Consider the following 25,084-nt stretch of genomic DNA (forward strand, 5'->3'; position numbering starts at 1 on the left):
AAAGTTCATCTCCATTTAGTCACGGGTCAGAGGTTACCCCCTAAATCAGTAGGCCCATGCCGCTTGGGGAATAAGACAACATGAAAGACATGATGGGGGTGATGATGCCTCTGAGCGAGACTCTGTTGTCCTATAACCCCCCTCTCTCACTCAACCACCCACTCACACAGTCACACACAACCCTTTCCTCTCCCCCTGGTCTGGTACTTTCGGAGAACAAAGCCACCCCAATTGGCCAGGCTCTCACTCATTAGCCATGATCAGCTCTGTGCAGATGGTGCTGGGCTAACCACTAGGTTAATGGCTGCTTGGATTAACATTCTGCTGCCAGACACCCACCCAGCAACCACAGGAGGGGACGGCTAGACCAATTACCAATCCTAATCTTAAAGGAGGGGCCTGGTGGGGTGGGGGTGAGGGAACCACCTCTCACTGATTACTCCCTCTTTTTGTCTCACTCCTCAATTACCATTGTGTCAACACATGTGGTCTTCAAAGAGTCTTTTGTATGGTGTATCGGATGGTGCTGGTGTTTTGGGTCTGAAAGTTTAACAGTCTTTTTTTGTTGGTCTGTCTTGCTGTCAAATTCTTTGTGTCACTGTCTGTTCTAAGAGTTTCTCATACATAAGTTTCATATTCAAGAGGGTCGTAAACTAAATGCAGGGTTGCCCTGCACTCCTCTACCAGCTGTGGCTCTGGTACTTACATGAACCGCCTGTCTGCTACAGAGTGCAGGGTAATTACAAAACACAGACCAGCCCAACCCCCAGCCCAAGCAGCTACCCCTTTCTTGCCTTGATGGGTCCCGATTCTAGCCCCCCAAACCTCAAGGCCCCCTTCTATTTTGTCTGATTCTACCCTGTTCTGTACTGGCCTTGGTAACTTGCAGGTGCATATAACGGCCATGCATCCTTCCTGGCATCAATGCTATTGAAATGGAACAGGCCACTCTTTACAGTGACATACTTGTCATCTGCCAGCCGGACACCTCAAATCACCCTGAGTGTGTGCACTGTATGTGTTTTCTCTCTCTCACTGTGTTTGTGCGTGCTGTAGGTATTTCTCTGTGTATGTGTGTACTTACAGACAGCAGATGGCCTGAGCGCCTCCTGAGCACACTGATCAGCTTAGTGTAGGCCAGTGCCTGTGAACAGAGTCAACCGTGTCAATCGTAATTAGACTTGTTTATGTCCTGTGGATCCATTCTCCTAATGTTGGCCAGTGCAGTTGGAGCCATTATGGGGACAAGCAATGATAATTGTAGAAGACCTTGAGCCACTGTGGTGACAGTTTCACAGTGCATTAAATCTTTGAATAAATAGACATTCACTTTCGTTGGGCCAGTGATAACAGTCTGGTTTATTCACCATGTGTTTGTATTAACAGATGTTGATAACATGATGAGAGGACTTATTGTATGTCCTTGGTACTTGTTACAGTAAAGCAGGATGTTCTTTGTCATACTTTGACAGCCTCAACCAGGATAATCATCTTTACTATAGGCTATAATGAAGCATATTGTTAGTCAGGCTTTATGTATTGTTTAACATTCAACAACCCCATTTCTTCAGTGTATGTTATTTATTTATTAACCTTAATTTAACTAGGCGAGTCAGTTAAGAACACTTTCTTATTTACAACGACAGTCTAGGAACAGTGGGTTAACTGCCTTGTTCAGGGGCAGAATGACAGATTTTTACCTTGTCAGCTCAGGTATTCGATCTAACAACCTTTCGGTTACTGGCCCAACACTCTAACCACTAGGCTACCTGCCACCCCTGTTATCAGAAGCAAAGCATTAGATGTAAGTCTGTATGAACAAAGGAATTATTATCTAAAATATCAGCAGCTCGTTCACTTATAATAACACATATACAGCACCAAAGATATTTACAACTAACCAAATAGTTCACCTTTGTCATTTCAATGGGAGCAAATGAAGCATAGTGGGCAGAACAAGCAAGAAGGTGGGCAGAGCCAAGCATGAGCTAGTGAGATCCTATTGGTGCATTCTAGCATGTATTTGCATATTTCTGTTAAGGAACGCCTGGTCTGTGAAGTGTGGGTGTGCAATAACACAATTTGGCCATGCACTCACTGTAAACAAGTACATTTTTTGAAACTTTGGCTTTGGGTGATGTCTACAAAACGTAGTGCACTCAGTTCATAACATATCGTAGTTTTGGGAACAGACAACTGTATTGAGATCTGGATTTGATTTCATTCATCTGTGTCTTTTAACCCAGTCTTTATGTGTGTCTTTTAACCCAGTCTTTATGTGTGTCTTTTAACCCAGTCTTTGTGTGTCTTTTAACCCAGTCTTTGTGTGTCTTTTAACCCAGTCTTTATGTGTGTCTTTTAACCCAGTCTTTGTGTCTTTTAACCCAGTCTTTGTGTGTCTTTTAACCCAGTCTTTGTGTCTTTTAACCCAGTCTTTGTGTGTCTTTTAACCCAGTCTTTGTGTGTCTTTTAACCCAGTCTTTATGTGTGTCTTTTAACCCAGTCTTTATGTGTGTCTTTTAACCCAGTCTTTATGTGTGTCTTTTAACCCAGTCTTTGTGTGTCTTTTAACCCAGTCTTTATGTGTGTCTTTTAACCCAGTCTTTGTGTGTCTCTTAACCCAGTCTTTGTGTGTCTTTTAACCCGGTCATTATGTGTGTCTTTTTAACCCGGTCATTATGTGTGTGTCTTAACCCGGTCATTATGTGTGTCTTTTTAACCCGGTCTATGTGTGTCTTTTAACCCGGTCATTATGTGTGTCTTTTAACCCGGTCATTATGTGTGTCTTTTAACCCGGTCTTTATGTGTCTTTTAACCCGGTCATTTGTGTCTTTTTGTCTCTTTTTAACCCGGTCATTTGTGTGTCTTTTAACCCGGTCATTATGTGTGTCTTTTGTCATTATGTGTGTCTTTTAACCCAGTCTTTGTGTCTTTTGTCATTATGTGTGTCTTTTAACCCGGTCATTATGTGTGTCTTTTTAACCGGTCATTATGTGTGTCTTTAACCCGGTCATTATGTGTGTGTCATTATGTGTGTCTTTTTAACCCAGTCTTTATGTGTGTAACCCGGTCATTATGTGTGTTTTAACCCGGTCATTATGTGTGTCTTTTTTATGTGTGTCTTTTAACCGGTCATTATGTGTGTCTTTTTAACCCGGTCATTATGTGTCTTTTTGTCATTATGTGTGTCTTTTTAACCCGGTCATTATGTGTGTTAACCCGGTCATTATGTGTGTCTTTTTGTGTGTCTTTTAACCCGGTCATTATGTGTGTCTTTTAACCCGGTCATTATGTGTGTCTTTTTTAACTTTTTTAATGTGTGTCTTTTTAACTCCGGTCATTATGTGTGTCTTTTTAACCCGGTCATTTGTGTGTCTTTTTTTAACGGTCATTTTGTGTGTCTTTTTAACCCGGTCTTTGTGTGTGTTTTTAACCCGGTCATTATGTGTGTCTTTTTAACCCGGTCTTTTTTGTGTGTCTTTTTAACCCGGTCTTTTAACCCGGTCATTTGTGTGTCTTTTTAACCCGGTCATTATGTGTGTCTTTTTAATGTGTGTCCCGGTCATTTGTGTGTCTTTTTAACCCGGTCATTATGTGTGTCTTTTTAACCCGGTCATTATGTGTGTCTTTTAACCCGGTCATTATGTGTCATTATGTGTGTCTTTTTAACTTTTAACCGGTCGGTCATTATGTGTCTTTTAACCCGGTCATTATGTGTGTCTTTTTTAATGTGTGTCCCGGTCATTATGTGTGTCTTTTTAACCCGGTCTTTGTGTGTCTTTTTAACCCGGTCATTATGTGTGTCTTTTTAACCCGGTCATTATGTGTGTCTTTTTAACCCGGTCATTATGTGTGTCTTTTTAACCCGGTCATTATGTGTGTCTTTTTAACCCGGTCATTATGTGTGTCTTTTTAACCCGGTCATTATGTGTGTCTTTTAACCCGGTCTTTGTGTGTCTTTTAACCTGGTCTTTATGTGTGTCTTTTAAACCGGTCTTTGTGTGTGTGCCAGTGTATGTCTTGTATGGTGTTTGTGTCTTTTAAGTTGCTGTTTAAACACACAAGGAAGTGTGTGTGGCTGGGAGGGAAAGCTGTGTAGGGCTCTGTTATTTTTAGCAACTGCGGGTCAAAGTAATAACTCTGAGTCTTCCAGCACTAACCACTCTTTCTTCGATCCACAACCACTATGGGCGTCCCGCCCTAACCCACCACCCAACCCAGCCTCAACCAGTATCCAGCCTCACACATGTCTAATTACAGCTTTACAAACACACGTACACAATGTCAAAACCACTCACCACTGCTAATTAAAGATGACACACAGACACCTTAAGGCTCTACTGGGCTGTACTGAATTACAAGTGTACCCCCCCCTTAACCCCCGTCCCCCAAGCAAATCCCTTTCATACATATGTTCACTCTTTCCAAAAACTCCACTCCACACCCATTGGCCCCGCAGACTAAATAGAGCATGTGGTTCCTGAGGCCAGGACCAAAGAAAATGGAGCAGCAGCTGCAGGAGAGGAAACGCTGCTCTCACTGTTCATGAAGGACTCTCATACAGGAGTATGTGACAAGGCCAGCACTGTGCATTCAGAGTCATGTACAATGGCCCTATCTATAGCAAATAATGTTATGGCTTTGGGACTAAGAGACTGGCTGGGCCTGGCTCCCCAGTTTCAATCAGAATTAGTTTTTCCCCACAAAAGGGCGTATTACAGACTGAAATACTCCTCAGCACCGAAGCTTATGGTAGTTAAATGAACAGTCAATTCTCTGGCAACAGCTCTGGTGGACATTCCTGCAGGCATCATGCCAATTGCACACTCCCTCAAAACTTAAGAAATCTGTGGCATTGTGTTGTGTGACAAAACTGCACATTTTAAAGTGACCTTTTATTGTCGCCAGCACAAGGTGCACCTGTGCAATGATCATGCCGTTTAATCAGCTTCTTGATATGCCACACCTGTCAGGTGGATGGATTATCTTGGCTAATGAGCCAAGTGCAAAACATTTTTAGAGAAATAAAGCTTTTTGTGCGTATGGAACATTTCTGTGATTTTTCATCTTTTTTTTTCAGCTCATGAAACATGGAACCAACACTTTACATGTTGCCTTTATCTTTTTGTTCATTGTATATACATTTTTTGTTGATGTAGTGGTTAGCAAGTGGGGTCGGGCATTTTAGTAACCCTGTTCCACTGCTACATAGCTTAATGTTGAATACGGTATCAAATAAGTTCTATTTGAATGTGTGATGCTACCATTACAGCAACTGACCTGGAATATTCACATGCAACTCAAACTTTAATGCTTCTCTTCCATTGCTTTCAATGCTCTTATCTTGGCTCAAGAACAAGTCATGCACACATATCCCAACTAAGCATTTCTATCCCTAATAAAACCACGCAAAATAATATATTAGGGAGGGATGGCAACCCAGAATTTTACTGTGGCATTGTACCATGATGCAGAGTACCAGTCAGGGAACACTAATGCCAACCATTCATACTGTTGCCCCTGAAACCCAGTTGCTAGGAGACCCTGTCCCACCATCTGCTGCTATTGAAATAGAGCAGGAGGTCCAGGCACATCCGAGAGCCCGGTGATGATAACCAGCTGAGGCTAATACCCTCTTCAGACATCCAATGTACAAAATGTCTAACTGCATCTATTTTTACACATTATGTACCAGCCTTAGAGAGTCCAGCAGATGTTGGGACAAATTATTTTGTCTCATGGGATAATAAATGCATGCATGAACAGTTGTCAGTTATGCAAGTTTCTCTGAAATCCATCTTAATGGTGCTATCCTAGCAGCTGGAAAGTCAAAGCATACAGTGCCTTCAGAAAGTATTCACACCCCTTTTCCCCCCAAAAATGGTGTTACAGTATGAATTTAAAATGGATTAAATTGAGATTTCATGTCACTGGCCTACACACAATACCCCATAATGTCAAAGTCGAATAATGCTTTTATATTTTTATATTATTACATTCGATTCATTATTTCTTTTTTTATCCCTTTTTCTCCCCAATTTCGTGGTATCCAATTGGTAGTTACAGTCTTGTCTCATCGCTGCAACTCCTGTACGGACTCGGGAGTGCCGAAGGTCGAGAGCTGTGAGTCTTCCGAAACACAAACCAACCAGCTTCTTGACACAATGCCCATTTAACCCGGAAGCCAGCCGCACCAATGTGTCGGAGGAAACCACATACACTTGGCGACCGTGTCAGCGTGCACTGCGCCTGGCCCGCCAAAGGAGCCGCTAGTGTGCGATGGGATAAGGTCATCCCTGCCGGCCAAACCCTCCCCTAACCCGGACGATGCTGGGCCAATTGTGCGCCGCCCCATGGGTCTCCCGGTCACGGCCGGCTGCGACAGAGCCTGGACTCAAACCCAGAATCTCTAGTGGCACAGCTAGCACTGCGATGCAGTGTCTTAGACCACCGTGCCACTCGGGAGGCCCACTGTTTGTTTAATTTATTTTTTAAAACAAATTAATTAAAAATGAACAGCTGAAATGTTTTCAGTTAATAGGTATTCAACCCCTTTGTTATTTTTATTGTATGTGCTTAACAAGTCACATAAGTTGCATGGACTCACTCTTTGTGCAATAATAGTCTTTACCATGATTTTTGAATGACTACCTCATCTCTGTACCCCACACATACAATTATAGTTGAGCACTGAATTTCAAAGACAGATTGAACCACAAAGACCAGGGAAGTGTTCCAATGCCTCGCAAAGGGCACCTATTGTTAGGTGGGCAAAAGAAAAAAAGCAGACATTGAATATCCCTTTGAGCTTGGTAAAGTTATTAATTACGCTTTGGATGGTGTATCAATAAACCCATTCACTACAGAGATACCGGCATCCTTCCTAACTAAGTTGCCGGAGATGAAGGAAACAGCTCTGGGATTTCACCATGAGGCAAATGGTGACTTTAAAACAGTTACAGAGTTTAATGGCTGTGAGGATGCATCAACAACATTGTAGTTACTCCACAATACTAACCTAAATGGCAGAGTGAAAAGAAGTTTGCGTGTACAGAAATATTCCAAAACATGCACCCTGTTTGCAATAAGGCACTAAAGTAAAACTGCAAAAAATGTGGCAAAGAAAGGAACTTTATGTTCTGAATACAAAGTCTTATGTTTGTGGCAAATCCAACAAGACATCACTGAATATCACTTCATATTTTCAAGCATGGTGGTGGCTGCATCATGTTATTGGTATGCCTGTCATCAGCAAGGATTAAGATGTTTTTTTGTTTAAAAATAAACAGAAAAGAGCTAAACACAGGTAAAATCCTAGAGGAAAACCTTCTTCAGTCTGCTTTCCAACAGATTCACCTTTCAGCAGGACAGTAACCTAAAACACATGTACTGTATATACTGGAGTTGCTTACCAAGACGACATTGAATGTACCTGAGTGGCCTAGTTACAGTTTTGACTTAAATCGGCTTGGAAATCTATGGCAAAACTTGAAAATGGCTGTTGAGCAATTATCAACAAACAACTTGACAGACCTTGAAGAATTTTAAAAAGAATAATGCACAAATATTGTACAATCCAGGTGTCTTAGAGACTCTTAGAGACTGACCCCAAAAAACCCTCGGCTGTAATCGCTGCCAACGGTGATTCTAATATGTATTGACTCACTTATGTAAATTAGATCTTTCTGTATTTCATTTTCAATAAATGTGCAAACATTTCTAAAAACATGTTATCAATTTATCATGATGGGGTGGTGTGTGTGTGTGTGTGTGCGTGAATATGGGTAAGAAAGAAATATTGAATCCATTTTGAATCCAGGTTCAACAAAATGTGTACTAAGTCAAGGGGTATGAATACTTTCTGAAGGCACTGTATGTACAATACAATGACCCTGGTTGCCAGATCTGATTCTGTTTTAGCCAGCTCATTTGTGGTTTTTATTTATTTTATTTAACTAGGCAAGTCAGTTAAGAACTAATTCTTATTTACAATGACGGCCTACCGGCGAACAGTGGGTTAACTGCCTTGTTCAGGGGCAGAATGACAGATTTTTACCTTGTCAGCTCGGGGGATTTCATCCAGCAACCATTCAGCTACTGGCCCCATGCTCTAACCACTAGGCTACCTGTGGTTGTTGTCATCTCAAAAGCCAAAGGGGTTGGCTAAAGTACAAGACTAGCAACCAGGCGAGTATAAAACATACTCTGGCCTCTGTTTCAGATCGATCAAATGAGAATCTTTATTGAGTCTCCATACTGTATATTTCCATCAATTTTCCTTCCTTTGCAAAATACTTTTTTTCTTATTTTTTCTCTCTCCAAATAGTAAAAAAGTAGGAAATCTAACTGTCCAAGGGGCCCTAAGACAGACAGCAGAGCATAGACTAAAATAATCATCAATTGAATAAATAAAACATTGAATATGGCTATTTACATGGTGTAATACTGTTTATCATTACATAATAATGCACATGTTCATAGTGAATATACAGGTATTAACATTGTAATTGTCGCAACCAAACAATGCATTATCTCATAGAGAAAGGCCAAGGTTCGACAGTGGCTCTCGGCCAATCACAATCTTTCATTCGGCAACTTCCTGATACTAGCAATCGATCGCAAGGTCCATTGTTTGGTCAACTTATTGTTGATGGGAGTCTTTGGTTGTTGTGCTGGGATGTGTGACACCCTCTGATTGGGTATTCTGTGGCTTTTGATTGGTTCTCCTGTTCCAGACTGTAGAAAGTCCATTTTAAATGTTGTAATTCTCAAATCTTATCAAATCAACAACAAAACAAAGCAAGGAGGCAGTGGAGGATGCAGACCCAGGTAAACAGAGAACCACCAGTTCACAACCATCAGTCTGTGTGAGGTGCGTGTTAGAAGTTGCAGCTCTAGGATCAGTTTTCCCTCTCCATATCCTAACCTTAACCTCTGGGGGGGATGGGGATGACACAACACTGACTTCAGATCAGCGTCTAGGAAAGGGGCACTTCACATGCCTAATTTCCTCATCAGTTTGTATCACCTTCATGTCTGCATTGCTTTGAGACTGAAAAGAGCTACGGGTGCTACATCCCCCCCGGTCTCTTTACCCAGTTGACATGTAAACCTTGTGCAATCTGGGTTCCTCTCACACACTGTCATTACTAAAACATTCACAGAGGGTGGTAAATAGCACACTCAGATCGGCAAAGGGATGACAACTTGAATGACACCTCCTTTTTAAGATTGCTACCATTGGAAGTGAGGGGGGAACCAACAAAGGGGATTGTCCCCAAACAATAACAAATAAATTAACAAATATATCCATAGCTTAAACACATGCTCGAATAAAAAAAACTAAGAACAGCAAAGATTTTTTTTTTCAGATGAACAATCAAGCAGTATTAGATTTATGACAATCTGTTTCAAACTCAATCCCGAACGATAAGGTGCTGATTTGGTTGAAAGGAGTTTTGGACGATTTCAGGCTTCAAGAAGTCTGGTGATTCTGGTTGGTTGGTGTCTTCCATGAGTCTGCCCATCATAGAGATCCTATACAATGATTCTAATTCCTAATTCAATGGAGTCCATTGAAACATAGTAACCAAAAAATGCATTAATGTGGAAGGATCCATGTAGGGTAGTGAGGGTGATTGCAGGTAAAAAACGGAATGTTGAACAGAATTTCACCTCATTGTAGGGTTAGTGGGTCTTGGGGGGTTGGAGGGGTCCATTCTTGTCTGTCCATTACCATGGTCATTGTTCATCTCATTCATCCCCCAGAGAGACCATAACATATGACCTATAACCCTTAACCTGTGGGCTCCTGTCCACCCTGAGGCCTGGAAAAGCTTCAGCATGCAGAGTGAATACAAACACGCGTCTCTGTGCAACTGTGTGTGTGTGTTTGTGCATATCTGTATATGCTTTAGACTGGAGGTTATCATTCTGGTAAACACACATGCACGCACACTCGCGCACACACACCATTACACCTGTGTATTGTGGGAGTACATGAGCTGTGTCTCAGGTGAATAGGGCCATGTGGATGAGCTAGCAGTAAACCTTAGGGGTTAGGTAAGCCCCCTCAGTCCCAGCCATTGTCCTTGATCATGTGGGCCAGCTCGATAATGAACTTCCCCTCCTTGTACTTCTGACTGCTCTCAAAGGCATGCTCCTGCAGAGAGAAAGAGAGACACACTGGAGCATTGTCGTGAATGTGAACAGTGTGATTTTCTATCTGGGGTAATCTCCCTTTCTTGTTATTTTATACGTAATCCTAATCAAATACGTAGTGTGCGTGTTACGTAGAGTGCTTGTATGTGCATATGCATGGGTGAGAGTGTGTGTGTTTGTGTGTGTGATGTAGAGTGCTTGTATGTGCATATGCATGGGTGAGAGTGTGTGTGTGACGTAGAGTGCTTGTATGTGGATATGCATGGGTGAGAGTGTGTGTGTTTGTGTGCTCATCATCCCCCTGTTGATGGGTGTACTAGGTCGGCAGCAGCACTTTTGGCCCCTTGACAGTGCTGGAGCATTAGGCCTCGTGGAGGATATTAATAACATCACACAGATGGCAACACCATAAAACACTACAAGGCCACGTACCACCCGGGTCTCTCTCACTGACCTCCACACACCCACATAGTTACCCCACAAAGTGAAGCCAGGGACACCAGGAATGTGGAGCATTTGTTTATCATGTCTATAGATGTGTTATACACCTGCATGTCTAGAGATCTGTTTGTGGAGGATTCCTATGTAATTAGCTACTTACGTATTTCCAGCCCAGCGTGGTTTTACAGTTTTCACAGTAGATATCAGCCACCGCGTGAAGCCCTGTCAACAGAACCCTCTCTTCTGCTGGTCCACACCCCACGTTCACCCTGAGACGGAGAGCAAGAGGAGTGTGATAAATGGAGAGAAAGGTGAAGAAAATAAAATGTAAAAAAATAGAGAGGGGTGGCAAAGTGATAAAATGGGAGTTTGATTTGGAGAATAATAAAAATAGGCTCAGGTACTTACACTGAGTTGAAGAGGTAAGCTCGACCTTGACTTCCTTGGAAGGACTGGATGAGAGACAAAGGGAGAGGGAGAACAGGATGAGAAAAGTCACAATCCTATCACGGGAGTAGACATTAATGGTGTGTTGTTTTTTACCACCTGTTTTCCACAGCGATGCTAGCATCAAGGCAGACACATGGCATCACTCACGTTCCTAAAACAAAGGTATCCCATTCTCTATCCCATTAAAAACATCTCAATGATATGCTAACATGGTATTGTTTTTCCACTTATATGGTATGTACCGTACATACGTACCTATACCGTACGTACCTACCTACCCACTTATATGGTATGTACCGTACATACCTACCTATACCGTACGTACCTACCTAGCCACTTATATGGTATGTACCGTACATACCTACCTATACCGTACGTACCTACCTAGCCACTTATATGGTATGTACCGTACATACCTACCTATATTGTACGTACCTACCTAGCCACTTATATGGTATGTACCGTACATACCTACCTATACCGTACGTACCTACCTAGCCACTTATATGGTATGTACCGTACATACCTACCTATACCGTACGTACCTACCTAGCCACTTATATGGTATGTACCGTATACCGTACGTACCTACCTAGCCACTTATATGGTATGTACCGTACATACCTACCTATACCGTACGTACCTACCTAGCCACTTATATGGTATGTACCGTACATACCTACCTATACCGTACGTACCTACCTAGCCACTTATATGGTATGTACCGTACATACCTACCTATACCGTACGTACCTACCTAGCCACTTATATGGTATGTACCGTACATACCTACCTATACCGTACGTACCTACCTAGCCACTTATATGGTATGTACCGTACATACCTACCTATACCGTACGTACCTACCTAGCCACTTATATGGTATGTACCATACATACCTACCTATACCGTACGTACCTACCTAGCCACTTATATGGTATGTACCATACATACCTTTAACCTTTATCAATTCATGCTTTTAACGACAACGTATTTTCAACAACGACAAAGGAGTTCACAGGAGACACATAATACAAGCCTTTTGATAGGCCGAGTCTGCCCTACCATATTACCATAGAAAAAACAGCCCTGAGGGAGAAGGCTTTACGATTGGCTGCTTTTGCCAAGCTGGTAGTGTGTGTCGCAATGTGACATGTGTGTAGCTCCGTAGCCACCAGGAGCCTGGGTGGATCTGTGTTGAGTGTATGGTGGGGGGATGGATCCCTGTGGTGTAGTGTGGGGGATGGATCTCTGTGGTGTAGTGTGGGGGATGGATATGTGTGGTGTGTATGGTGGGGGATGGATCTCTGGTGTGTAGTGTGGGGGATGGATCTCTGTGGTGTAGTGTGGGGGATGGATCTCTGGTGTGTAGTTTGGGGGATGGATCTCTGTGGTGTGTATGGTGGGGGGATGGAGCTATATGGTATGGGGTGGTCCTATGTAGCTCAGTTGCTAGAGCATGGAGCTTTGCAACGGCAGGATAGTGGGTTTGATTCCCAGGCCAGGACCACCCATAAAATGTACGTACGCATGACTGTAAGTCGCTTTGGATTTGACAGCGCTGATGTGGTAGTGTGGTACTGTGGAGTGTGGTGTAGTGTTATGTATGGGGTGGTGTGGAGCTGTGCTGTATGTGTGATGTTTGGTATGGAGCTGTGTTGTGGCTATGTTCCATGCTATCTAATATATTGTAGATAAACATAAAGCCTCTATGGTTTAACACACACACATGCACACATTTTCTCCTACAAACTCTCCTTTCTTTTTCTCACTCTCTCTCTCTCTGGCTTTCTCACACAGACACACATTACACACAAAATCATCCACCCACACACACATGCAATCATTGCCCTCTTTATTTTAGTCTGACATAAAAACATGCTGCTTCCATGGAAACTGTGTGTTTGCAGAGTGAACACAGTCAATCTGCTTTGATGTGCTGCTGGCTTACACTAAAAGCCCACTAGTGTCTATGAAAAGCTGTGTGTGTCTGTGTATTAGGGAGCTTTGTGGCCTGGCCTCTCCATCCACCCGGGGATATTACCCATGATGCTCTAGTCTAGAGAGTTCCAGGAGGTGACAGTAATATGATGACCTCTCTCGCCCCTCTCTTTTATGGTTTGATCTCGCTCTCATTTCCTTCGTTATTTCTCTCTTGCAGTTGCACACAAAGCTAAATGGATTAAGGGCTTTTCCTTGATCCTGACATGTGTTAAGTAATTCGGGGCCGTTACTGTGTTAATGACCACAACAACTGGTGGAATAAAGTGAACCCGGGTCAACCTGGTGGAACACGATGAATGTCCAATGTTATCGTAAGCAAATGAGCAAATGGAAGCAATCGCGTTGAGACAGAATCTAGTCTCGGTCAAATGCAACCACACACACTCACACACACACACACACACACACACACACACACACACACACACACACACACACACACACACACACACACACACACACACACACACACACACACACACACACTAAGGCCCTGCAGTAGATGCTAGGAAGTGTGCCAGCATAAGGATTTACAGCTGTTAAAATATGGGGTTTAACTACAACTGCAGAGCTCCTCTGCTATGCAGCTTCATACACATGACATAGCTGCCCTGTTCACAAATGTACTTCAACTTTTTTGTCCTTGTCGAAAAAGCCTACCTTGGAGATGAGCTCGTCATGGTTGGCCAGGTGAGCTCGACAGTGGATGCAGCTGTAGGTACGGTGGCAGTTGGGCAGGTAGGCCTGGAAGGTCTTGGAGCGTGTCATGATGACAGTTGCCTGGGAGACAGCGGCGGTTTCAGGGGCGACGGCGTTGCTGTTGCTGGGCGAAGTATGGGGGCGGTGCAGGAAGGGGCTGCCGGCCCAGGACGGCTCGCAGGGGAAGCACCGCAACACACAGGTGAGGGCCGTGGTGGGGCGCGGGGTGGGAGGCACACACCTGGGGGGGGACACTTTAATATGGATCCACGATAACAGATCATGTTTATCGTCAAGGCACAGAAATATTTTGCGTTGAGAATGCCAAATATGAATATTAAACACATGCATAAGCGCACAGATGTGCACGCACACACACAATGATCCAGACCTACACTCCACGGAGTGGGAAAATCATTTTGAAAAACGTCAGTTCATTGACCCAATCTTTCCAACAAGTCTTACTTTAGGCCCTCTCTTATTAAAGAATGGTGGAAAGTGTTTGTGCATTATTACCCAATTCAATACAATGCTCTCCATCAGGAGTGTGTAGCTAAATGTATGGAAGTGTCCAGGAGTGTGTACCTAATGTATGTGTGTGGTCTATAGACTACGGCAACCAAACACCCACAAAGAGGAGCTGAGGGAAGGAAAGGTGTGTAACAGGATGTGTATGCAGTAGTGGCGGAGCTAGTAAAATGCTACTTCTACGGGCCTCAGTGGCCTGCTACTGTTCCAGCACCAAAATGGTCAACATTGATGTACATTATCGTGTTTAAAAAATAAAAAATGTATGTACTCATATGTACTTATGTACTTTATGTACTCACAACATAGTTTTTCTTAGAATACTTTTCCATTTTCGCTGGTGTTGCACTTTTTAATAGCTCTGGAATGATATCCACCTGTACAATGTTAGCAGTGGCTTTGAATTCTAAAACAGGCCTAATTAAAACATAACCTGCTGTACACACGTCATATGTGAACCTTTCTGCATTTTGAATGTTCTATATCTTGAAAACATAATTTCTGACATTAAAAACATTTTGGGACTGTATCATCAGTGGACTAATGAAACAAATACCAAAATATAGTTTTTGAGTGGTCAATGTGAATATACCAAGCACATTGAGAAAAGGAACTGTCAGTGAAGCAAAAAGAACATGATAAGAAGAGATCTTTACCTTGCTAATTGAATGAGAGGAAAGATTTGTTGAGCTAATCAAACATATGGCTGAGTGGTTAGCCACGCTCGCTCGCGTACACACACACACACACAGGCGATTGATTAGATGCTGTGATCAGAGGGTTGTGACATCAGAGCCAGTGCTGAAGAGATAACAGACAAGCAGAAATGGAGGAAGGGTACACTACTGCTGTACTGTACCCACTTATCACACCCTTTGTCACAACCACTGATCGCGTGCTTTGACACACAACGTGATTAAAAACGTAGTCTGCTTCATAGCAAAATAGCATTCCAACTACCCTTGACAAATAAAAACATACCTTATATTATATATTTTTCATAGGTCTACATTTCACCTGGTCTGACTGCAAGACAACAGCAAGAAGGAAGCAGACAGACTCGTAATTCAGACGCATGTAAGGTTTCCAATTTGTAACATTTTTGGGATGACTCTTTGGATGATTCCATCCTGTGAAGAAGGGCCACCACATTTCCCCCTCTGGCCACATAAACAATGGCCATGCCCGTATTTTGTCCTTTACAGGGGCCCTATACTGTTAGTGCACACTAGCCATACAGAGGGAGTCCAGAATACTCACTCCTGTATCCCTACTCAGCAGTTCGCGCTAGGTAAGCGGCTCATGCCATGTAAGCCTGCTGTAAAGCCTGCTGACTAAGGACCTAGGGCCTGGCACAATATGTAGGGGGCACCCACCACCCTCTGAGAGAAGAATGGAAGTGCTGAGCTATCTCTCTCTCTCTGGGCAAGGGTCACCGCCATGGTGGCCAGTCAAAGTGACAACAGCCATGACACTAAGGTCCACTGTTACCTCTGAGCTGACACAGTGTGTGTGTCTTTGTGTGTGTGTGTGTGTGTGTGTGTGTGTGTGTGTGTACCATTCCAAATGGCCACTCAATCAGTCAAGCGCAATCTCAAATGATTAAAGGCGCTAGCTGTATCAGTCGAGCATGTTCAAATAAACACACATCGCCTTTTGACGGAATCAAGCATGGGATTACAAACGTTCATTTACTGTGACCACCATTGATATGAAAAAGGAACTGTGCCCATAGATACCTAATGTCTAATCATTGCCATCATGCCCATTCAGAAGCCCCAATCAATAACTTATAGCTTAGTCTAACCATGTCAGCCCGAGAAGAGAAAAATGACACCCATCTCCAAACAAAAAGAGGTGGGCTGTAGAAGCCATACATTGTCAGCTTTGTCTGTGGGCAACAACTGCAGCACCTCACACAGACTGCACGTGTTTGTGTGTGTGTGTGTATGCGGTGTGGGCAGGCATCACTAGCTATTCTCTACCCTAACAAGCACAAATGACAGACTCCATCCTTAATGTCTTCCCTCTGGGCAAAACCAATAAAAACAAAAGCAAGCCTCTACACGGTTCATTAACGGAGCCTCGATAACAGGTCTACCTTCACCCCAGCAAAGCGGTTAAAAATAAACGCACATATCAAAAGATGAAAGACTGAAACAACAGCCAGACAGCAAAGATAAGAGATGACAAGCTATCATGGTGAGGTCGTTTCAAATTGGCCTAAAAACTAACCCAGCAACCATTTAAATAGTCTGGAAATGACTGCCTGGCTACCAATGAGCCCCAGTCATTCAACCATCCCATGTAGGATCTGGATTCATCTACTATAGGCCCTATGTAGCGACACCTCACCCTCCACTGCCCTCACCCACACCGTCTGGCCAGGTAGGACACCTCCTTCTCCCAATCCACATCTAAAACCTACATTCAACACAGGACAGCGACTCCGACCAATATTCACAAGTCACTGAAGGAGACACCTCTCCATGGGGAAAAAAATTCTCCATTGTCCTTCATGATTTCAGATCACCCAGGAGGAACACCCCCAATGGAGAAGGGCCCTTTCCCTCTTCATCCCCCTTTTCAAATTGAGATTACAGACTGCAACCAAATCGCCGCCATTGGATAACAAAGGAACTAGCCTTGGTGGAGGTTGCATCAAATGGTCCTGTCAATGGCAGGGCCCTTCACGTTTGCACAACAAAAGAGATGTTGCAGACTGTAGGATCTGGAGGACACCAAGGAACCAGAATGCTATAGTGAGAAGAGAATGAACCTTACCAAAAACATGCTTATTATTTTGAAGGAGTGAGACTGTTGAAACAGCATCATTCATCTGAGATATAATGATCTGACACATGTTGTCATTAGCTAACTGGCAAAGAGTAATCAGTTAAGGTTACATTTGTTAGTGTTTGTGAGGTTTTGCTCAGCCAACTAGCCAAAACAACAAAGGCACGTGCCCTGGGAACGGAGATGAGGCTGGCATGGCATGAGTGACGGTCATTAGAAAACACAGGGGTCGGAAAAGAGAATGAAAGGGTGTGAGAGAGATCATCTAAAAAGGGCAGGCAAAACGAGGACAAGAGATGGAGAGAGAAACGAGGACACAGATGGAGAGAAACGAGGACAGAGATGGAGAGAGAAACGAGGACAGAGATGGAGAGAGAAACGAGGACAGAGATGGAGAGAGAAACGAGGACAGAGATGGAGAGAGAAACGAGGACAGAGATGGAGAGAGAAACGAGGACAGAGATGGAGAGAGAAACGAGGACAGAGATGGAGAGAAACGAGGACAGAGATGGAGAGAGAAACGAGGACAGAGATGGAGAGAGAAACGAGGATAGAGATGGAGAGAAACGAGGACAGAGATGGAGAGAGAAACGAGGACAGAGATGGAGAGAGAAACGAGGACAGAGATGGAGAGAGATGGAGAGAGAAACGAGGACAGAGATGGAGAGAGAAACGAGGACAGAGATGGAGAGAGAAACAAGGACAGAGATGGAGAGAGAAACGAGGACAGAGATGGAGAGAAACAAGGACAGAGATGGAGAGAGAAACGAGGACAGAGATGGAGAGAGAAACAAGGACAGAGATGGAGAGAAACGAGGACAGAGATGGAGAGAGATGGAGAGAGAAACGAGGACAGAGATGGAGAGAGAAACGAGGACAGAGATGGAGAGAGAAACGAGGACAGAGATGGAGAGAGAAACGAGGACAGAGATGGAGAGAGAAATGAGGACAGAGATGGAGAGAGAAATGAGGACAGAGATGGAGAGAGAAACAAGGACAGAGATGGAGAGAGAAACAAGGACAGAGATAGAGAGAAACAAGGACAGAGATGGAGAGAAACAAGGACAGAGATGGAGAGAAACAAGGACAGAGATGGAGAGAGAAACGAGGACAGAGATGGAGAGAGAAACGAGGACAGAGATGGAGAGAGAAACGAGGACAGAGATGGAGAGAGAAACGAGGACAGAGATGGAGAGAGAAACGAGGACAGAGATGGAGAGAGAAACAAGGACAGAGAGAGAGAAATGGTGACAAGTACAAGAGAGCAGCAGGAAGAGAAAGAGAATAAGAAAACCAGAGAGAGAAATAAATAAATAAAGAGAATGCAAGACAACAGTAGGTTGAGAGAGAGATAGAGACATTATAAAATATGATAAATAAATAAAAGGAGAGAGAGTGGGAGAACCAGGTCAGTGGCAGCAGTAGTACTGGTGTTAGGGACATTATGTTCTGATTTTTCCAGCCTCTGTGATGGCGATTGAATGACAAAGTGAGCTACCGTACTAACCTCAGTCTAGCCATACACAGCCATTCGTATGCAGACTGACTGAGAGAAAGCCTCCTACTCAGAAGGCCCTGGGGCTCACAACAACACTCCCACACAGCTATATCTCTGTTGCACTGCTTGACGTCCTGGCACTGACTTCATGACAAATGCTAGGATTTTGTGCTTATGCTTCCAATTATTTAAAAGGCTGAAAAGGCATTTTTTGACATGATACAGAGCCAAGGAAAAGGTGACAAACATTGAACGCTTAACAATAGCAAGTGATGCATCTTCTATAAATGTGTTCCATAGGTAGCTTCATTTGGGTGGTTTTAAAACTACCTATTAAGTGGTTGATTTGTTTATTTGCCAGTTAGTTTGCTATTTCATCATAATGACCTTAAGTCAGATGACAATGAAAAGTCCAAAGGAACAGAGATGTTACTGTGGGTAAAGATAGCTACCCATTCACCCCTCTGCCAACTTAGTTGAGTTGATTTAGAGTAGAGAGAAATAAAGAGAATGAAAGACTGCAGTAGGATGAGGGAAAGATAGAGACATGATAAAATGATAAATAAATAAAGGAGAGAGTTGGAGAAGCAGGTCAGTGGCAGCAGTAGTACTGGTGTCAGGTGCTTGTGAGTGTGACAGTATACAGCTACATGGCCAGACTAGGCTGCTGCTGTATGTAGGCCAGCCACTCCATCACCAGACTGCACATACGGCTCCCAGTAACTCGGCACTGCTAGGCTACCACTGCTAGGCTACCACTGCTAGGCTACCACTGCTAGGCTACCACTGCTAGGCTACCACTGCTAGGCTACCACTGCTAGGCTACCACTACAAGGCTACCTATCATTCAGTAGCAGAGCAGCAGACCCACAGGGGGCAAAGCAAAGCACAGGGTCTGGCCAGACAGACAGTCAGGGGGCTGGGCCACTGAGGGATGGCTGGCCGATGACGTCGGCGGAGGATGGATACACACATTGACATGCATGTAGGTCTACATTGGCCTGCACACATTTTGACATGCACAATACACACACACATTGATAGAAATAAACATAGAAACACACACCATGCACAAGCACACACACTCACTCATCACATACACTGCAGCTACTGTTTATAATCTATCCCAGGGGTAGGCAACCCTGATCCTGGAGTGCCACAGGCACTTCCTATTTTTAATTTAACCGACCTGAAAAGACCAGGTGTGTTGAATTTAGGCAATCACTGAACTGATCAATTAGCTCAGTTGGTCAGGTGTGGTGCCCAGTTAGAACAAATCCTGTAGTACCTGGGCCCTCCCAGGAACAGGGTTCCTACTCCTGATTTATCCTGCTACCTATTCACTTTAACCCCACTTACACTACATGGCCAAAGGTATGTGGACACCTGCTCATCAAACTACTCATTCCAAAATCATGGGCATTAATATGGAGTTGGGTCCCCTTTGCTGCTATAACAGCCTCCAATCTTCTGGGAGGGCTTTCCACTAGATGTTGGAACATTACTGCAGGGACTTGCTTCCATTCAGCCACAAGAGCATTAGGGAACTGATGTTAGGTGATTAGGCCTGGCTCGTAGTCTGCGTTCCAATTCATCCCAATTCATCCCAAAGGTGTTTGATGAGGTTGAAGTCAGGGCAATGTGCATGCCAGTCAAGTTCTTCCACGCCGATCTCAACAAACTATTTCTGTACGGACCTCGATTAGTGCACTGGGGATTTATCATGCTGAAACAGGAAAGGGCCTTCACTAAACTGATGCCACAAAGTTGGAAGCACAGAAACCTAGAATGTCATTGTATGCTGTAGCGTTAAGATTTCCCTTCACTGAAACTAAGGGGCCTAGCCCGAACCATGAAAAACAGCCCCAGACCATTATTCTTCCTACACCAAACTTTACAGTTAGCATTATGCATTGGAGTAGGCAGCGTTCTCCTGGCATCTGCCAAAACCAGATTAGTCCGTCGGATTGCCAGATGGTGAAGCCCGATTCATCACTCCAGAGAACGCGTTTCCACTGCTCCAGTCCAATGGTTGCCATTGTGCTTGTGTGCGGCTGCTAGGCCATGGAAACCCATTTCACAAAGCTCCCGACGAACAGTTCTTGTGCTGACGTTGCTTCCAGAGGCAGTTTGGAACTCAATAGTGAGTATTGCAACCGAAGACAGAGGATTTTTACACTTTACGCGCTTTAGCACTTGGCAGTCCCGTTCTGTGAGCTTACGAGGTTCCCGAGTGGCGCAGCAGTCTAAGGCACTGCATCTCACTGCTAGAGTCGTCACTACAGACCCTGGTTTGATCCTGGGCTGTATCACAACCAGCCATGATCGGGAGTCCCATAGGGCGGCGCACAATTGGCCCAGCGTCGTCCGGGTTAGGCCGTCATTGTTAAATAAGAATTTGTTCTTAAATTACTTGCCTAGTTAAATAAAGGTTAAATAAAAATGTATTATAAAATACCACTTCGCGGCTGAGCCATTGTTGCTCCTAGACGTTTCCACTTCACAATAACAGCACATAGAGTTGACAGGGGCAGCTTTAACATGGCAGAAATTTGACACACTGACTTGTTGTAAAGGTGGCATCCTATGATGGTGCCAATTTGAAAGTCACTGAGCTCTTCAGTACAGGCCCTTCTACTGTTGATGTTTGTCTATGGAGATTGCATGGCTGTGTGCTCAATTTTATACAGTACCTACCTCAATTACCTTGTAGCCCTGCACATTGAGTATTAGTACACTGTGTATATAGACAAGTTATCATTAACCATTGTGTATTTATGACTTTTTTCTATTATTTTTCTCTCTGCGTTGTTAGGAAGGGCCTGTAAGTAAGCATTTCACTGTTAGTCTACACCTGTTGTTTACGGAGCATGTGACAAATAACATTTGATATGATTCCCAGTTGATATGTGGTGGTAGTCTATTATTACCACGGATTTTCATGTCAATCAGATCCTGTTCAAAACGTAGACATGGGAATGTACCACATCCTTCACAACACAGGACAAACTCCTGAATGTGTGGAGGGGGTGTAGAACGTTCTGCTAATGTCCCAGCTGGTGTGAATGACTGGCAGGAAATAGGTGTGACCAGCTGGATAGAACGTGTAAACATCTCCGCCATGCTCTCTCCCTCCATTTATTAGCATCGGGTGAATGAAAGGGCCAATGCAGACAGCTGGTCTCTGAATTGATTCACTGCCATATGAGGACCCAGCAGTGTCTTTTGAATAGCACTCTTTCTACACATACAAGATGCTATGAAGCGGTGGAGAAGATACACACTAATATCATATCCAGTTTGGGTCTATTGACTTGTACAGTGTTCTGTTGCACATTAGGGTATGTATACTATACCGGTGTTACCTCACACAACCCTACCAAGATGCAAAGTATGGAGTAAACACTGACTGAACATACAACACTGTAGGCTGTTCAGGGGAAATGGAAGTTGAATTGTAAGATTCTTGACTATGAGTATCACCAGCTTGACTGTATTATACCTGTCCTGTATGCTCTGATTTTTTTAGTCTCTGTTGTGGCGATTGAATGGCAAAGTAAGCTACCGTACTAACCTCAGTCTAGCCATACACAGCCATTCGTATGCAGACTGACTGAGAGAAAGCCTCCTACTCAGAAGGCCCTGGGGCTCACAACAACACTTCCACACAGCTATATCTCTGTTGCACTGCTTCATGTCCTGGCACAGACTTCATGACAAACACTAGGATTTTGTGCTTACAATTATTTAAAAGGCTGTTTTTTGTCATAGTACTGAGTGGCTAAGAAAGAGGTGACAAACATTGAGCGCTTGACAATATCAAGTGATTCATCTGCTGTGTTCCATAGGTAGCTTCATTTGGGTGGTTTTAAAACTACCTATTAAGTGGTTGATTTATTAATTTGCCAGTTAAGGTTATGACTAAATAGGAACCTAAGCAGTAGCAGTGGATGGGTAAAAATCAACGGGGAAGCCAAGCACCCTACTTGTAGAGAAACACAATGCCATCCTCCTCTCTTTCATGTCTATCACGCTATCACAGTACACACTTTTATTTTTTGTTATCTTAGGCTACGTGGCTAAAATGCTTGCTCGCTAGCCTAACTTCCATTCATGGGCAACATTAGCTAGCTAACATTAGCCTTCTACATCTAGCTACATTTTGAACGTCCATCCTCTCAGTCCAGGGGCACAACAATGTATGAATTAATGGTTGGATCAGAATCGTCGTTATAATCATTGGCCAGTACGGAGAATTAAGGAAAACCACAATTCCAAATCCCTATCTACATCCATAGCTAATTTAGGACAATTTTAGCTAGCTAGACACCGGAGACCAATAACACAATGAGATGCAACAATTCAAGTTGTTTCTGTTAATGACATATGCTCTCAAAGCGATTTGATAGGATAGAGACAAATCCAAGCCGGCTTCCTTTGACACTTTTCTTTCTGCCAGGACCATTCAGTTGTGCTCGCTCAGTTTAGCTCAATGCTGATTGGAAATACTGTTCTATTTTTGGGGTCAAGGGAGGCCAAATGCTCCCTGGCTTCGCTATGGCAGGCAAGAATGTAATATTAGTTTGGACCAGATATCAGATAGATGGCCTACACGTAAGAGAGACAGAGGGGCGCTGTTTCGCACACTCGGATGATAATGAAATGTCGAACTGAACAGAGATGTTACAGTGGGTAAAAATAGCTACCCATTCCCTCTCTGCCAACTCGGTCAAGCTGATTTAGAGTAAATTAGATCTATGAGACTAATCAAGGGGAACCAGCTGTCATCTGTTTATGTGGCCCACCATAAAACTGGATTCACTATTTTGGTATGGTTTTGTAGGAATGGAGAAAAACGATAGAGCCATCACTGGGCTATGAGGTCACTGAAAATCAATAGGAAAGATTGACATCAGGTATTGTCGAACCTTTGACAATGATATCGATGTTACAATGTTACAACCATAGAATTAGGAATTATAATACAACCACTAAACGATGGTAATATTTTGAATAGCTGTTAAAACAACCAATTTAAGCCTGTCAATTATATTAATGTGGCAGAAGTAATGGAAAATGATTTTCAACATTGGACAAAACTGTCAACAAAAACAAGTCAGAGCCAATTTAATTTCATAACGCATTCCTTTTTGCAACTTCCACTTCCATCGCGCGTCTTAGGGTAGACGACAGTGAAGCCGTGGTGCAGAATACGCCACTGCCAACTTTGTGTCATCTAAACCAGCGCATCCAGTGCCACTGCGGACATTCGACATCAATTCCACTCGCATCATAAACTACACCCGCAGGTTATACACCAAGCATAGTCGGTCAGAAATGTTATTGTGTAATTGTAAAATAGTTATAATCATGTCTCAGGCCCCGTTATGAACTTTCGGACAAGATGCAATCCGTTTTAAACCTACCTGTACAGTTGTGCAATAACAATAAGCATTGACTGTACCTTTGGATAGAGAAAATTCAATCGTCGCCTCTTGTCCTTTGCAGATCACAACTTTGTGTTGCAAATCCTGCTCATTCTGTTAAAGGGTTTTCTTCTACGCGTTGACTTCAAGCCTCGATAAACAGAGGATGTTAATCGGATACTGACTGTAGAGCGCACGGTTTAAATTGAGCAAAGACAGTACCCCGTCTAGGGCAGACTGACATTCAAGGGAACCAATCAATGTAACATTACAGCATAGCAACATTGTTCCCATTGGCTACAGATGGTAATGCGGATGACCAATCGTTGCGCGGTGAGCATCAAGTGCCTACTTTCTTTTACACCCGCAACATTAGGTGCCTACGTTGCGCAGTAGTGAACCACATGCGTGGCGATCATAGACAGAAGTTCTTTGCACACTTTGCGCCTCAGTAAGTAACGTTAGCCTACCAATTTACCAAACAACATGGACAAATTTCAATATTGTCCATAATTACTGTCATGGTAGAAAAGCAAATAGGTCTACATACATTATGCTACTCGCTGTATATTATCTATATATATCTATTTATATCTATATATAGTCACTTTACTCCTACCTACGTGTATAAATTACCTCGACTGACCTGTATCCCCGTACATTGCCTTGGTACAGACATCCCCTGTATATAGTCTCGTAATTGTTATTTTATCGTGTTTATTTAGTAAATATTTTCTTAATTCTATTTCATGAACTGCTTGTTGGTTAAGGACTTGTAAGTAAGAATTTCACGGTCAGGTCTACACTTGTTGTATTTGGTGCATTGATTAGAGCAAACCTTGTACCTGCAGAACCATATATTAATGTTAAGCATTATAATAAAAGCTGGAAGTATGCATGACCATGCCATACATACAGCACTGAAGGACACAATTAAGGAAATACCAAATATATTACTTTCTGTTAGGAGGCTATGTAGAGAATTCTCACACCACACTCGAGAACTTGGTTAACTGCGACATCTAGTGGGTAATGCTGTGCCTTATCTGATAATTCAGTGGCTAGGGTTCCAGTAGCCCAA

At 43.3% G+C, this 25,084-nt stretch overlaps 1 protein-coding gene across 2 annotated transcripts; it reads right to left on the minus strand.

The window, feature by feature from the left end:
- Nucleotides 1-7,717: 7,717 nt before the first annotated feature.
- Nucleotides 7,718-24,217, minus strand: ypel2a (yippee-like 2a). Of its 2 annotated transcripts, none has more exons than XM_024393846.2 (5): nucleotides 24,042-24,217; nucleotides 13,717-13,996; nucleotides 11,011-11,054; nucleotides 10,763-10,871; nucleotides 7,718-10,162 (listed from the first exon to the last, which is right to left on the minus strand). In XM_024393846.2, the coding sequence occupies exons 2-5, from the start codon at nucleotides 13,822-13,824 to the stop codon at nucleotides 10,073-10,075; spliced, it is 351 nt and encodes a 116-aa protein (XP_024249614.1). In that variant the 5' UTR covers nucleotides 13,825-13,996; nucleotides 24,042-24,217; the 3' UTR covers nucleotides 7,718-10,072. The 2 variants fall into 2 exon arrangements, with proteins under 2 accessions (XP_024249614.1, XP_024249616.1); XM_024393848.2 differs by having other exon boundaries at nucleotides 13,717-14,009.
- Nucleotides 24,218-25,084: the final 867 nt, after the last annotated feature.

This window comes from Oncorhynchus tshawytscha, linkage group LG30 (genome assembly GCF_018296145.1).
Source record: "Oncorhynchus tshawytscha isolate Ot180627B linkage group LG30, Otsh_v2.0, whole genome shotgun sequence".
Lineage (NCBI taxonomy): Eukaryota > Metazoa > Chordata > Actinopteri > Salmoniformes > Salmonidae > Oncorhynchus > Oncorhynchus tshawytscha.